This window comes from Symphalangus syndactylus, chromosome 10, assembly GCF_028878055.3.
Source record: "Symphalangus syndactylus isolate Jambi chromosome 10, NHGRI_mSymSyn1-v2.1_pri, whole genome shotgun sequence".
In the NCBI taxonomy this organism is placed as follows: Eukaryota; Metazoa; Chordata; class Mammalia; order Primates; family Hylobatidae; genus Symphalangus; species Symphalangus syndactylus.
The window spans coordinates 77,266,389-77,282,356 of NC_072432.2; the positions used below are offsets into that span (position 1 = coordinate 77,266,389).

The 15,968-nt window shown below is 32.9% G+C and overlaps 1 protein-coding gene across 23 annotated transcripts in view; it reads right to left on the reverse strand.

Annotated features, from left to right (window-relative positions):
• Positions 1 to 15,968, reverse strand: part of ADGRL3 (adhesion G protein-coupled receptor L3) — an 873,224-nt gene that overhangs the window by 46,471 nt on the left and 810,785 nt on the right. For 12 of the 23 annotated variants that reach the window (XM_055297489.2, XM_055297483.2, XM_055297485.2 and 9 more), the window contains one exon: positions 1,343 to 1,511. In XM_055297489.2, the coding sequence (XP_055153464.1) occupies positions 1,343 to 1,511 (169 nt within the window). Of the gene's footprint in view, positions 1 to 1,342; positions 1,512 to 4,078; positions 4,106 to 15,968 lie in introns of all 23 variants that reach the window. The other 11 variants (XM_055297496.2, XM_055297484.2, XM_055297478.2 and 8 more) reach the window with 1 other exon arrangement.

Sequence of the window (15,968 nt, forward strand, 5' to 3'; positions counted from 1 at the left end):
ATTCATCTATTTTAAAACAACCTCTTTTTAAGGAGAATTCTAATGAATTAGATTAGAATGCATCCATTCTAATGTAACCTCTTTTCTTTTCTGTAACCTATATTTAGAAGCCTGACTCATCATTACTACTCTATTCTGTATTTGTGATCATGTCAACACATTTTAGATATCTACCACCATCTAAAATTGAAAAAGAGTAGTGTTTCGTTTTATGTTTGTCCATCTTGAGAAGTGGACACTCTTTTCAACTTCTTGTTTTGGTCCCACCCGTCTCTAAAACTAAAAATCCTAGAAAGGGATATCTTTACTTTTTATTTCCTTTGTTGTCCAAAGAAAAATTATAAATCTTATTGTTTCTTTCCCACAAATTTTAAAACATAATTTTCTACCTCATTTTCAGAGCCATCTCTTTGAATATTTTATAATTATTTTTACCCCCTCCATGTCACACATGAGTAAACTGAGACATGGGGAGGTTAATTAACTTTCCAAAAGTCACATAAGTTTTTAAATACAAAAACAGAGATTCAAACCCAGGCAATCTGGTTGAGGGGTTGCTGTGACTGACCTATGGAGACCACATTTTAAATAAAGTTAAAGTGTGTAAGATTGGAAAATCAATCTTGGGATTTTAAAAAAAGTAATAAAAATATTTAGTGTTTAAAATTAAGTTTGAAAATTTATATATATATCATGCCCTTAAAAATGTAAACATTTGCAAAAATAGATAAATGTAAAAAATTGCATTCTAATAATTCAACTCTTAGATTTCATAATAAATGCTTTTAAAGGAAAGAAATACAGAGACCATTATTAACTATTCCATCATTCATTCAAAAAACATAAATGTATATTATTTTACCATAAGCTGTGTAGACATTTATATTTTCTAATGTAAATTAGTGTTTGAAGAAACAGAAATATATACACATATACACATGTATATTTCCTATACTGTGATATATATCCATGATGTGTGTGTGTGTGTGTGTGTGTGTAACTCATGCCTCCACAACATTTTTAGAAAATAATTACTTCCTAATACACAAATCCATTTGTCCACCAATGGGAATATTAAAGACTATAAAGTCAAATCTATAAGAAAATAATTTTTGTTCACTGTTTAAATCAGAAAATATTTTTATTGTTTTTTACTGTTGGACACTCTCACCAACTATTATGCTTGTATTTTGTGTTTGTTTTGCTTTACTATTATAAAAGATGAGTATCTTTATTTCCTGTAGACAAACATATCAAGAATAATATATTAGAATATGTTGTGGCTGCTTTGGTATCACGAAATGTATGCCATTTATATTTTAAAAAAAGAATTCTAGCTTACCTTCTTCTGTAGGACACAATGGAAAATAAATATAAACATTCCCTGTAGAGAATTGAAAATGGTGAAGAGATACGCCATGATGACTGTGCTTTCATTAATATACATGAGTCCAAAGGCCCAGGTCAATCCTAATAGGCAGAGAAGAGCTATTGCACCTATAACCCATGACCTGTAGAGAGAAGAGAAAATTAAGGGTTATTAAATAATTGATCATTAATTAACAACCATATCAGATCAACAATACAACACTGAAAAAAAAGTTACAGTAACTTTTATTGACAGAAAATGTAAGACAGGTGGTGTAAGTACTTTAAGGTTTTAATGAGACTACAAGTTTTCAAGCTTGAGGAGATATACATGAATGAAAATGTTATGAACACAGAAATTCATTTAAGCAAAAGCAGATTTGTACCATAAGTTATTCATGTATTTGCAGCACATATGCAAATGGCATGAGGTGTAATTATGGTGAATGGCAACAGGAAAGCAGGCTATGAAGCTACGTTAGTCTTCACTGGTCTCACAGTGGCAACATTTGTTTGATTGATTTCCCTCTATTAGTGCTTCTTCTGATACATTTTTACCTCGCTTTTTCAAAATTTCCTTTTTCCACAAAAATGTTATTGTTTACTGACAAAAATATAACTCGTATTAGGAGGAAATGCATGGATTTGAAGTACATGTATGAATTTAATGAGCCCCACTTGTCTAATTCTATATTTATAAAGACTAAGCGTGAGGGATAGTAGATGGAAAAAATAGTTCCCCTCTAATGGAAACACTGTTTCTACTCTCCTTCAGCCTTTGGATCACTCGCTTCTATGCTACGTTGTAGTAGATTTTGGAAATCAGTCATTTGGCAGCTTTGTTGAAAAAATTTTTGAAGGCTCAGGGAACCTTCATTTCTTTGAAGTGTCTGTAAACTCAAGGGAGAAGATGAAGCTGAGAATGAAAATGGAGTGGTATGAACGGAGTAGCATAGAATGAAAGACAAGTTCTCACTCCCACTCCATTCTCTTAGTTTCCTCCAAGAAGTCATTCGCAAGAGTATAAGCAGGTAACAAAATTCATGTATTTGTGGCTAAGTTATGTATTGAATATCAAGACAAAATGTTCTTGCAACAGACGGGACTCATAACTGAAATGAAATCCTTCTCAACTCCTAAGTATAGGGGAGAACAGGACCAAATCAGTAGAGATCGCTATACACTGATAAGCCCAACCTCTTTATTCCCAGCACATCTTCCTTGAATAGGGTAAATTCATATTTCTTTCCAGCAGATTATTATCCTCCACTATAATGTCTTAGGAAGATATATTTATAGGGATTGAAACTTTGTAAAATGAAGGGGAAAAATCATATATGTTTATCATAATCTGAAGCTGAGTTCAATTTGTTTTTTAGAGAGAACTGCATCTGAAGAAAGATATGGTCCCAAAGTAGTTAATTATTAAAGTCTTATTAAAAATAATTATAAATATTTACTATTTTTCTCCCATAACAATCAGCCATTATATTTCATGTTTAAATGCCCACTATATTTAACATGTTTAATTGAAAACATTAACATTCTTGAATAAAAAATCTCTAAGGGAGTTTTGCTATTACATGTTACATGTTTGCTTATATGAATTACAAAACATTTTAGGTGTTAATATTTTATTCTACAACTGGATTCAGAAGTATACTAACATTCAAGGAAAAGCTCTCAGCTTCTTATGGATGTTGGAAAAAGAAAAAATAAGAATTGCCATTAAATCAAGGCAATATTGCTATTTAGATTTAGAAACAAAATAATAGGATCAAATACTTAAGTCAGGTATTAACCACTGGAAAACACATCATGGGCCCAAGGCTTAAGTGGTAGAAAACTGCAACGAGCCCTGATTTCTGAAAAAAAAAAAAAAAAAAAAAAAAAAAAAAAAAAAAGCAAAAGCATGAAGAAGTGAAATGGCACTGGAGAAAAATGAAAACAAAGGACTCTTCACCAGAAGAACAAACTGAAAGTCTACAGCAAGGTTGCCCATAGGTTACCAATCTTAGTTTATTCTTGCAGGACTTGTAATTTTAAAATATGCATGGGAAAAATGTCTAAATATTAACATTTATGTTCATATTTATTAGATTAGTACAGACTTGTAGCTTTATTTCAGACACTGAAATCTATTCATACAGGTTAGATCATTAATCAAGTGACAGATGTCAAATTTGAAAGGGATAATTTTGCATATGTAAGAATTAATTTTGAAGAAGGCATTTTTTCTTTATTTATATTTAGTATAGCAATTCATTAATATCAATTGCAATTGGGTAGTTTTATACCCGTAAGATCATTTTGAAGATATACCACTAAATGACAGAATAATTTTAGATGAATGATGCCCAAACGAACAACAGAAAAGCGGACGTATGTGGCACAGAGGAACACATCACAATGAAAGGGAAGCTATTAAAAGAGAGACAAGTCTGTACCACAGGAAATTGCTATTGCTGCGGCACTGAATTCAGGTGATATCCAATTAACAGAGGTGAAGCAGAATTTTTTTTTGGCAGTACACCTGCAGCACATTTATTCTGCATATAAGTTGTATGCCAGATTATTTTCCTGCACAGTTTGCTCTTCTGCCTCAATATGAATGACAGAAGCTCTAATGATTTTTCAGTACTGATCTGACAGCTGGTTCATGGGACCACACTGATAAATGGAATTTATCAGCCATTCAGGTCATTCTTACTTGATGAAGGGTCTGTTATCCTCATAGCTAAAGAATGCATAGACATAAAGACAAGAACACCAACATTAGCATTTTATGACAAAGAATTTCATATGAAAAATATTCTCCTGTTCCCCAAAGGCCTCTGTCCCCCACCTCCCTAAACGAAATCATTATCCTTTATATCTAGAAGATAAATCTTAAAATGACCATGAGAACTTAAATAACAAGAAATAAAAGCAATTTTATAATACTGCAATATCCCTTCTAAGACTCAAAATTCCTTTTTTTTAATCATGTGCTCATATTACTTGTGACTTGAAAGAGACATTTATTTCTTAGAGATCACATTTCTCTAGAGAATGAGAAATTTTATGAGCAATCTTGAAAAGGCTTGGGGGCATGCTTAAAATGACAGATTTCATGTCACCTAAAGGTATTCTTATTCCGTAATATTAGTAGGTAAGATTACTTAATTATGGACAGTACGCGTCTAAGTAATTTTAACTTGGAGATGATTGACCTGAGTTAAATCCTAACATTATAGCCCTTAGAAAATAATCTATCTTGAGTACTTTAAAACTCTTTCTGTTTGTGTTCTGAGTAAGCTAAACCTGAATAATCTTTTGTAGTAATAGGAACAAACATACAACGCCTGCTTATTTTCACTTATGTTTACTAATTTATTTAATATTATTTGGACAAAATAAGGTCCTAATACTCAATTAGTGAAGATAAGGAATGTTTTGGATCAATTTTTATCAACATACTTTTTGCTTAGAGAATTGTGGTAAGAAAAAGAAAGAAGAGAAACTGTTCCTTTCTCTTCTCTCTTGCCAGAGGCAAAATAGTTTCCTATATTATGCATACACAAATAAAGCTCCTAGGCTCCAACTGTGATGTATTTTGAATAAGGAGAACCACTGATGAAAACTCACTCTCCAGAATGATGAGATAATAATGGTATTTGAAGCCAGTTTGCCTGAGGTTTACATCCTAGCTCAGCCACTTACTAGCTACCTATTTGATCTTAGACAAAAATTAATTAACCTGTGGTTGTGTCCTTTCACACATATATAAGATGGTCATAATTATAATGCAAGTTTCTTGTAATAATGAAACAATTTATTATGAATAAAATGCTCAGAACAGTGTTTAACAAAAAATGTGTTCAATGAATATTATATACGGTTATTATTATTAGACTACTCAAAGCTAGGGTAAAATCACACTGAAAATACAAAATTTCTCATCCAGAGAATAAAACCCCAAATACATAAATGTTGAGTAAGTAAATTTATTTAAGCATATTTCAGGAGTAATATGATGCAGTAAAACAGATGTGGCTGAAATAAGCTGGTAAACGGAGTAGAGAGTGACTAGAACTGTACGTCCAATGGGGTGATCACTAGTCATGTCTGGCTATTTACATTTAAATTCATTAAATGAAATTAAGTTTAAAACTCAGTTCCTCAGTCACATCAGTCACAACACAAGTACTCAAAAGCTTCACACAGTAGCTGCCATAATGGACATGTCCATCATCACAGAAAGTTCTACTGGTCAGTACTGGATGAGGACATTCAAAGAGAGTTTTAAGCCAAGAAACGGAAATCCAAGAGATATTTAAATAATGCCATGGATGTGTGAAAGATAAAGAGAGAAGAATTTGTAAGAATCAATGGTATTTAACAGCTGTAGAAAGAAAAATCCTGTACTTATATTACCATCAAAAATTTATAAAACATAATAATGTGATATTTATTTTATTATATGCATTCCCATTGCATCAGTATATTCCATCTGTGATGTCCTGTTCATGATTCGAATAATTCTACCTTAATTCATATAGTACAGTGTCAAGAAAAGAAAGTTACAGAGGTTGACACACAGGCATCCATGCAAAAATGCTCTACAAAGTGGATTAAGCTTTGTATAGATTTTAAATAAATTTCATTATGCATATTTTGGATACACAGCATGATGCTATGGGATACATGTAGATAGTAAAACTGTTACTATATTGAAGCAAATTAACGTATCCATCATCTCACATAGTTACCAATTTTTTGTTTGTTTTTGTAGCAGGGCAGCTAAAATCTACTCATTTAGAGTGAATCCATACACAACACAATTTTATTACCTATACCCCTCATGTACATTATGTCTCTAGATTTGTTCATCCTACATATCTGCTACTTTGTTTCCTCTGACCTACATATCCCCATTTCTTTCCCCTACACCTGTGTTTTGTTCTCTATCTCTGTACTATAAAAACGTTTTTAAAAATTAAAACACAAAGTTTGCAATATAACTGATGAGGTGACATATGTTTTGCTTTTAATATGAAATATCAAAAAATAGAGATATCAGGGTGCAATTCAGCAGTTTTTATCAACTGGTGGGGACCATTCAGTTGCTCCATTTAATAACAAAGAGAACAGCAACTCCAGCTTCAGAGTTTGCTATAGTTATATGTAGAAGTAGTGTCCACAAGGATGTGGCCACAAGTGAACTGTGACATTTCTGGGTCTTGTCAATTAAAGGATTGGAATTGGTCTCCTCTTTACCATTTGCTGCTGTCCTTTGACTAGAAAAAAGAGATGCAGAGCCTTAGGCATCAAAATGGAAGCTGCTTATTTATGTGGAGCTGAAATATTAGGTTTAGACTACCTGCTACTAGACTCTCACAAAACAGAGTTTAAGGCACAATATTTTAGAATTTTTTTTTTACAGTGGCTTGATTTGTGCAATAATTAACAAAGCATTTATTTTATCCCAAAAATGAGATAAGTAATATACAATGATTTAAAATCTAAAGATCACTAAAGATTGCCTACAATATGTTAGTACCCTCCATAATTTTTTTCAAATATTCTATTGGCCTAGATAATCTAGCTTTATAGTTTCTCTCTAGCAAATCCAAATTAAATTGATGGTAATGTTGCCATGCTGTTGATTCTTTTTTTTTTTTAATTTGAAAAAGCAGATCCACAGAACTAGTATCTATAGCTGAATAATTTTTATTATGTTTTACCAATGATAATCCAGTTAAACAAAATACCACTACAGGTTGTATGACTAAAACAATTTTACTGGAGTATATTTAAGAATTTTGTAAAAATGTGGATGCAAAGGCCTAATATGTTCTTAGCAGATGTTAAGAGGAACTTATAGGTTTACCTTATCATTATAAGTAGTGACTTACGGATTTCTCAAGATAAAACTATTCCTCATAGAAGAAAAACCAGGTAATATATACTAATGCATCTGTATGTTGAGTGGGCTTTTCCTCAATCAACAACAAGGCTTCCAAACTGAGGACTAAGAAGATTCAGTTACCCATATTCTAAAAGGAGCTAGCAGTAACCTGAGATAAAGGACTTCCACAAGCTTTACTTAGAAGTGATCTAAGAGACACTGCTTTGCCATACTACCAGCCCAGGTGTTCCAAGTCCTTATAAATGCAAGGGGACAAACAAGGTCATTTTAGGATTGTAGTGGTCACAGAGTATATTAAATAGTAGAAAGAAGAAACAACTTTTCTTATACTAATCCCCTAGCCACAAATCTTAGCAGGCAGTGGAGGAAGAATGTTTTATGTGGGATATGTTATTAAAGTTTTAAGTTGGTCAGACATATAATAACAGGAATAGATTGGCAACATTACAATGTATATCTAAAATAGCAGTAAGTGATCTGCTACCCAGTGGTTTAAGGATATTTAAGATAGCATAGCTAGATTAGTGATCAGAAAAAAAATCTAAACATTTCATCTTTTATTCTATTACATTAAAAATGTTCAATCAAATGGTTATACTTATGATAGAAATCTTGACAGCTTAATATTTCTTCCAAATGTACCTTATGTTGATGGAACTATACCATCCTGAAATTATACTATTATATTTGTTCTTTGTTCATCACTATAGGAAGAATAAAAGGAAAAGGCATTCAGAATTTTTTTTTTTTTTGAGATAGAGTCTCACACTGTCGCTTCAGCCAAAGTGCAATGGCGCAATCTCGGCTCACTGTAACCTCCACCTCCTGGGTTCACGCGATTCTCCTGCCTCGGCCTCAGGAGTAGCTGGGAATACAGGCGCATACCACTGCACCAGGCTAATCTTCTATATTTTTAGTAGACACAAGGTTTCACTATGTTGGACAGACTGGTCTCAAACTCTTGACCTCGTGATCCCCCTGCCTCAACTTCTCAAAGTGCTGGGATTACAGGAGTGAGCTACCGTGCCCAGCCTGGCATTCAGAATTTAATTCAATGGTTCAGAGTAAAATATTAACAATTTTTCTCTATGGTCATATAACAAATAAGCATTAAAGATATTAAAAATTCTTCAAAAACGTGAAAGTCACATAATATACATATAAAAATTATAAATGACAGAGATTATTATAGTTCAACTATGAGTTTTATTACCATTTAAGTATTACTACCAAAAGCTATATTCCTATGTTTTGTTCATAGGAAATGTATTAAGAGGAGAATGAAATGAACCAAATAAATAAAATAAATGGTTTAGAATACATCACAAACATTTTAGAATATATCATAAACATTTTATCCCTATGACTCAATGATCCCATAACAATATTGCAAATTTGAAAGCAAAACACCAATATTAAACTTTAAATAATAGATTGTGTGCTGCTTATGAATCGGGTAAGTCTGAAATTAGGAAAAACTGAGTATAATAAATTAAGACCAATAAATATCAAATCAATGACAGATAAGATTTTGCTTTCTCTACAACTCAATGTTATATAAATTATGTTTCCTGCACAACTCAATGTTATATAAGTTTCTTTAACTCAACATATTAATACTGTCAAAGAATTAATTTATATTTAAGAGAAGTAAGGGTATCAATAAGGAGAATGAATAATGAAGTATTAAATTGTACTTCATTTATACAACTAAATATTTATTAGAATTTAGTAATAAAGTCAGTCACAGATTTGGGGATTTCCCAGTGCGTATAAAAGTTATGTTTACATTATATTATAGTCTATTAAGCATGCAATAGAGTAAAACACTATACATATCTTAATTTAAAAACATTTTATTGTTAAAAAAAGTTACCAAATTCTGAGGCTTCAGCAAGTTCTAATATTTTTGCTGAAGGAGAGTCTTGCCTGGATGTTAAAAGCTGCTGGATGATCAGGGTGATGAGTTGCTAAGGGTTACGGGAGCTATGGAAATTTCTTAAAATAAGACCACAGTGAAGTTTGCCACGTCGATTAACTCTTCCTTTCATGAAAGATTTCTCTGTAGCATGTCATGCAGTTTGATAGCATTTTACTCACAATAGAACTTCTTTCCAAACTGGAGTCAATCCTCTCAAACCTTGTTGCTGCTTTCTCAACTAAATATGTAATATTCTAAATCCTTTGTTGTCATTTCAACTATGTGCACAGCATCTTTACCAGGAGTAGATTCTATCTCAAGAAACCACTTTCTTTGCTCAACTGTAAGAAGCAACTCTTCACATATTAAAATTGGATGATGAGATTGCAGAAATTTAGTCACATCTTCTAATTCTAGTTATCTTGCTATTTCCACCACATGTGCAGTTATTTCCTCCACTAAAGTCTTGAACTCCTCATTCATCCACAAGGGTTGGACTCAAATTCTTCCAAAATCCTATTGATGTTAACATTTTTACTCCTCCAATGAATCACAAATGTTCTTAATAACATCTAGAATAGTGAATACTTTCCAGAAGGTTTTCAATTTAGTTTGTCCAGATCCATCAGAGGAACCACTATCTATGGCAACTATAGCCTTAAACAACTTATTTATTGAGTAATAAGACTTTAAAGTAGAAATTACTCATTGATCCGTGGGCTGCAGAACGGATGTTGTGTTAGCAGGTATAAAAATATTAATCTCCCTGTATATCTCTATCAGCTCTTGGGTGACAAGGTGCCTTGTCAGGGATCAGTAATATTTTGAAAGAATTTTTTTTTTTTTTCTGAGCAGTAGATCTCAACATGGGCTTAAAGTATTCAATAAACCATGCTGTAAACAGGTGTGCTGTCATCAAGGCTTTGTTATTCCATTTATAAAGCACAGGCAGGGTAGATTTAACATAATTCTTAGAGATTTTCAGAATGATAGTAAGCACTGGCTTCAACTTATATTCACCAGTTGCATTATCTCCTAACAAGAGAGTCAGTCTATTATTTGAGGATTAGAAGCCTTGAAGCCAGACATTGACTTCTTCTCTCCAGCTAATAAAGTTCCAGATGACATCTTGTTCCAATAGAAGGCTGTTTTGTCCACATGGAAAATCTGTTGTTTAGTGTAGCTGCCTTCATCAATGATCTTAGTTCTATCTTCTGGATAATCTGCTGCAACTTCTACATCAGCACTCTCTGCTTCACCTTGCAGTTTCATGTTATGGATCTGGCTTCTTTCCTTAAATCTCATGAACCAGGCTCTGCTACCTTCAAACAAACTTTTCTTCTACAGCTTTCTCACCCCTCTCAGCCTTCATAGAACAGAAGAGAGTTAGAGCCTTGTTCTGGATTAGGCTTTGGCTTTAGAGATTGTTGACATCGGTTTGATCTTCTAACAAGACCACTAAAACTTTCTCGGCAATAAGGCTGTTTTGCTTTCTTATCATTCATGTGTTCACTAGATGAGTACTTTTAATTTCCTTCAAGGACCTTACTTTGCATTCACAACTTGGCTAACTGGTTTAAGAGGATTGGCTTTCAGCCTGTCTCAGCTTTCGACATGCCTTCCTCACTAAGCTTAATGGTTTCTAGCTTTTGATTTAAAGTGAGAGACATTTCCTTTCACTTGAACACTTAACAAGCCATTGCAGGGTTACTAATTGGCCTAATTTCAATATTGTTGTGTCTCAGGGAAGAGGCGGATCCAAGGAGAGGGAGAGGGAGAGAGACAGAAGAATGGCTGGTCAGTGGAACAGTCAGAATACACACATTTATTGACTAAGTTTGCTGTCTTATATGGCTGTGGTTCATGGTGCCCTAAAATATTACAATAGTAGCATAAAAGATCAGTAACCACAGATAACCCTAACAGATATAATAATAATGAAAAAGTTTGATATATTGTGAGAATTACCAAAATGTGACACAGATCTATGAAGTAAGCACATGCTATTGGGAAAATGGCACTGATAGACTTGCTTGAAATAGAGTTGCTACAAACTTTCAATTTGTAAAAAATGCAATGTCTGGGAAGTATTAATACAAAAAAGAGAAGCACAATAAAATGAGGAATGCCTGTACGCAATTTTTGAGTCTTATGTTTGAATAAAATAATAATATCATTCCATGATTATTTATTAATATTAAAGTATGAAACGCTATATGTCAGTGACTGAAAACATGGACGTGCAAACCAGCCTGCCTGAATTTGAATGCGAGCCGAGCATTTTAATAACACTGCAATGTTTTGCTAATTGCACCTTGTAGCCCTCTTCTGTGAAGTGGGGATACATACCGAAGTTGCTTCATAGGATCATTGTGTGTATCAAGTAAAAGATCTTGGTAGTTTTATTTGCTACACAAAACTATGCAAATATACAAAATTTTAATGTGCAAAAGTACTATATAAATATTTGCTATTATAATTGCTGTTGTGTATTGGCCTTCTGACCTCAAAAAAGGGATTGTAGGAAAAAATACATACACGATTCTATATTAGGTTTTCCTTTAAAGTATTTTGGAAATTATATATTAAGTGTAAATATAAAGAAGCTGAGGGAGTCACTGCCTGTGAGTTGATCTTTAATACATACATTTAAAGGGCCTCAGTTTATATAAAGTAGCATCTTCTTTTAGATTATTAGATTAAGTTTAGTAAATGCTATGAATTTTCATATTCTCAACTGAAATGGAGGTATTTCCAAAATTCCTAATGAACATTAAAAGAGATAACCAAAGTTCTTTGGTTTACATGAGAAATCTAAGTTTAATTCATGAATATATTATATCCTTAGTGTTGAAAAGTCCACTATATAACAGCAATGTTCTACTAACTGCAATCATTTGACTATAAAGAATAAAAGATGTAACATCACATGTGAAATGTTCCTGAAGATTCAATTACAAATTTAAGTTCCAGAATTGGATCATTTAATGTTTTTTTCTTACGACTTTTCAAAACTTTGAAATTTGAATAGGAAAAATGAAATAAATGAGAAGATGCCTGTATATACACATTTATATTTGTTTTTATTTTGTAATCAACAGAAACTTACTTTAGTCAGTAACACTTCAAGATCTACAAAATATTTTTAGCAAGTTGACATATCTTACTTATTGATATTTATGATTAAAATTGACAATGCTTCCTGGTTCACTTTTGGAGGTCCAATGTTTTCTACACTTACACTGAGCCTTGAATTCCTTAGAACCTGTAACTGTGGGGCTGATAAAATATGGTCATTGGAATGTAAAGAGATGAAGTAGCTTAAGGACTGTATTACCTACTCTCAGGATTTCTTTTTTCCACTTGGAGAATATACAAACTTTTAATTTAAGTAAAATAAGTCAAGAAATTAATAACTTTTTGTAATCCTCGCCAAACATGCTCTGACTGGGTGAAATTCTGTTATATTCTTTCTCATACTGTATGGGATTTTCACCTCTCTTTTCACCAACTTCCAACAGAAACATTCATTGAATAAACAACGGATTAAAAACTGCTTGGGAGAATAACTAAAAAACAAGAAAAGCACAACTCAGTATTTAACAGACATCTGTACTAACTAAAGATTCCAACAAATTGAACCATCAAACGCACTGCAGCACAGTTGGAAGCAGGCAAGGTTTATTTAATTTTGGAAGTATCTTATCCTTTATAAGCCTCAGTTTTCTCACCTCCACAATAAATAAGATAATCTCACTGGGATCTTTTTAGAGTTGAGTAGACTCAAGAAAAGAATATTCGATAGTCCTTAAAAAGTTACAAATTAGTAAAAGCTTTTGAAGTATACTCCGAATTATTGAATTTATCATTTATATGGAACAGTGAATGTCCATTGTAATTTTTCTTGTAAAGATTTTGAAAAAAATCACACTGCACATCTACTGCACAAGATCTATTACTTTGTCAGTGAGCAGACCTGATTAATTACTTAAGAGCGCTATCTCAATTCTGCTTTTAATACAGAAGCCCAATGAGATACAATTATTCCTAATTCAAATCGTTAAAAGAAATGGAAAGATAATCTCCTTAAAAAAAGTCAATGAGAAAAACATTAAGAAATATTACAGAATATTTAAACAAAATAATAAATCAAATTTTATAAATACATAAAAAGCTACAAGTCACAAAAAATCTTAAATCAAACATATTCTAAGCCAAATGACAGCTTCAAAAATATGCTAAGAATTAACATCAATTGGAGTTTACTCTCTGATGATAATAAAGTTAGATACCAATAACTAATAAAATGTGTATATATGCATATGACTACATGACAATTATCCATTTGCTGCTGTCTCTAGGAAAGCCTCAAGCTCTACACTACTTTGCAAAAAAGTTCTACCGAAAACTCAACAAATAATTCTTCTTCTAATCTAGCTTAGGCCTAAATGAAAAAAGAAAAACATATATGGTTCTAAAAATTCAAGTTTAGAAAAGCAAATGTAAAATGGCTTGGGCTTATAAAACCAGAATTTATAATTATCTGTGAATAGTCAGAGATAAATCATAGAACCATTTTGATTACAAATCCAAAGTAATGTTAATGTTGGTTACAGAGTCACTTTCCTGCCCCACTGATAAGAGTACAGGTGTTAAATTGTACATATCCCCACTGCTATGCAAACTCCTTCATCTTGTTCTCTTCAGTGTTTCCACACCCCCAGCTGCATCACACACATGAGGCACATCTTCCCTTTCATAGAGCATATCAAGATGGTATCTCCTTTTGGCTTACATCAACCACCTTCTGTTTACAAATACCATACCTACTGTCCCCAGTGCCCGAATTCTTCCACGTCTTCTGCTTCCACAGACAGCCTCCCTCAGCCCCAATTCCAGTAGGACAGGCCTTCCTCTAAAAGGAAAGCTGGGGCAGTGAGGCCACATTAGTCAGCATTCCATCCTTCCTACGCCAGTCCCAGCTGGGCTCCTACTTGTCTGCCACCTTCGCACTCAAGAAAGTTATATTGCTCTTCTCTCTCTCTCTCTCTCTTCCTCATTTCTTGCCTGTATTCTGCCTTTTCCTGACATCTATGCCAACAAAATATCTGGTCATTCCTAGGTCTTGTCTTGCACAGCCTTTCATTAATAATTGAGTGATTGCAATCACCACTGCGATGTTGAAAATCTCTTGGTCTTTTCTCCTCTAAATCTGTATCTACTTCAATGAAACTGAGTCTCTTCTGGGAACCAGCAGTCTTATATCAGAGACTCCTCTCCTGACACCCTCAGTCTCCTAACTGATCTACTCAATAAGAATCTGTTATCCTGAGATACCTACTGCTCTGCAAACTCTGGTAAGAACACAACGCAAAACTCTTGAGAGCTCTGTCTTTTCCTCAGCTTTTAATATGCCTAGGCTCCATCACAGGGAGCCAAGGAAGCACCCACTGGCCTTTGGGATGCCTCTTAAGATCTAGCACCTACCAGGTTAAAGTATGTTATCCATAACTAGTTATATTTTATGACCTCTGTGCAGTACATGTTGCAGCACTGCTCAATTTGCAAACAGTGAAATTTTTCAGGAATCTATATTCTCTTGAATCTGATCTTAAGTGCCAACCTCTTACTAGCATTAAAATGCTCTACTTTGAATTGCTTGAACCCGGGAGGCTGAGGTTGCAGTAAGCCAAGATCACGCCACTATACTCCCGCCTGGGTGACAGAGCAAGACTCCATCTCGGAAAAAAAAAAACAAAAAACAAAAAACCAAAGCTCTACCTTTATTATGTCCACATTAAATGTTCAACAAAGGGTAACTTAGGGAAAACATAGAAGATTTCTTTAAGAAAGGAAACATGCTTTCTTCTCCAGCACAGCCAGTGGGTTGAAGGCCTACTTCTATCCTCCTTTCCATTCTTTCAAGAAAAACTTTCATGAGTCTACTCGTAAAAGTTTTTATAATGTATTTTTTGTCCTCTGAAACTATCTTTACCAGGACAAAAAATATCCTTTCCAGAGTATAAAAAATACATTATACTAACACTTACTACAGAACTTAGTTAAAAGCCTTAAATAAGCTATTAAATAACAAAATGTAATGGTGCATTAAACATCACAATCAATTAAGATTTATTCCAGACAGTAAAGAGAGTTAAATCAATCCATCATGTCACTTACTTCATAGTCTAATAGACAGTCTAAAAAAAAAAAAAACTCCCAAGTAAATAAAAAAAGAAAAACTATTTGATGAACTTTAGTGTTTTTCAAGAAAATATAAAACAACTTAGAACACTAGTATATAGTAGTTTCCTTAACTTGGTGGAATCATTCTTTTTTAAAAAAAAATTCATAGCAAATATTATATTTAATGGGAAAACTTCAAAATGTGTATTTTTAAACCTCAGGATCCAAGTAAAGATGTAGGTTATCCTGGGACCTGTTCAACTGTGATCCAAATCAAATACCAAAATAAATAAATAACTGGTATAAAGCTTAGAAGTATAGAGATAATTTTTAACTTATTATTTAAATATGATATCATCATCTCCATAGAAAATACAAATGAGTGCAGAGAAAAGTTGTAACTATTTAATAATGTTCAATACGTTTGTCAGATATAAGATCAACCTGCAAAAATCAGTATCATTTTCTTATTTAGCAATAATAAACTAAATAAAGGGAAATTAGATATCATACCTAATAGGAACAAAACAAAAAGAATCTATACAGAAATTAACCTAGCAAAGAATGAATGGACTTTAATGG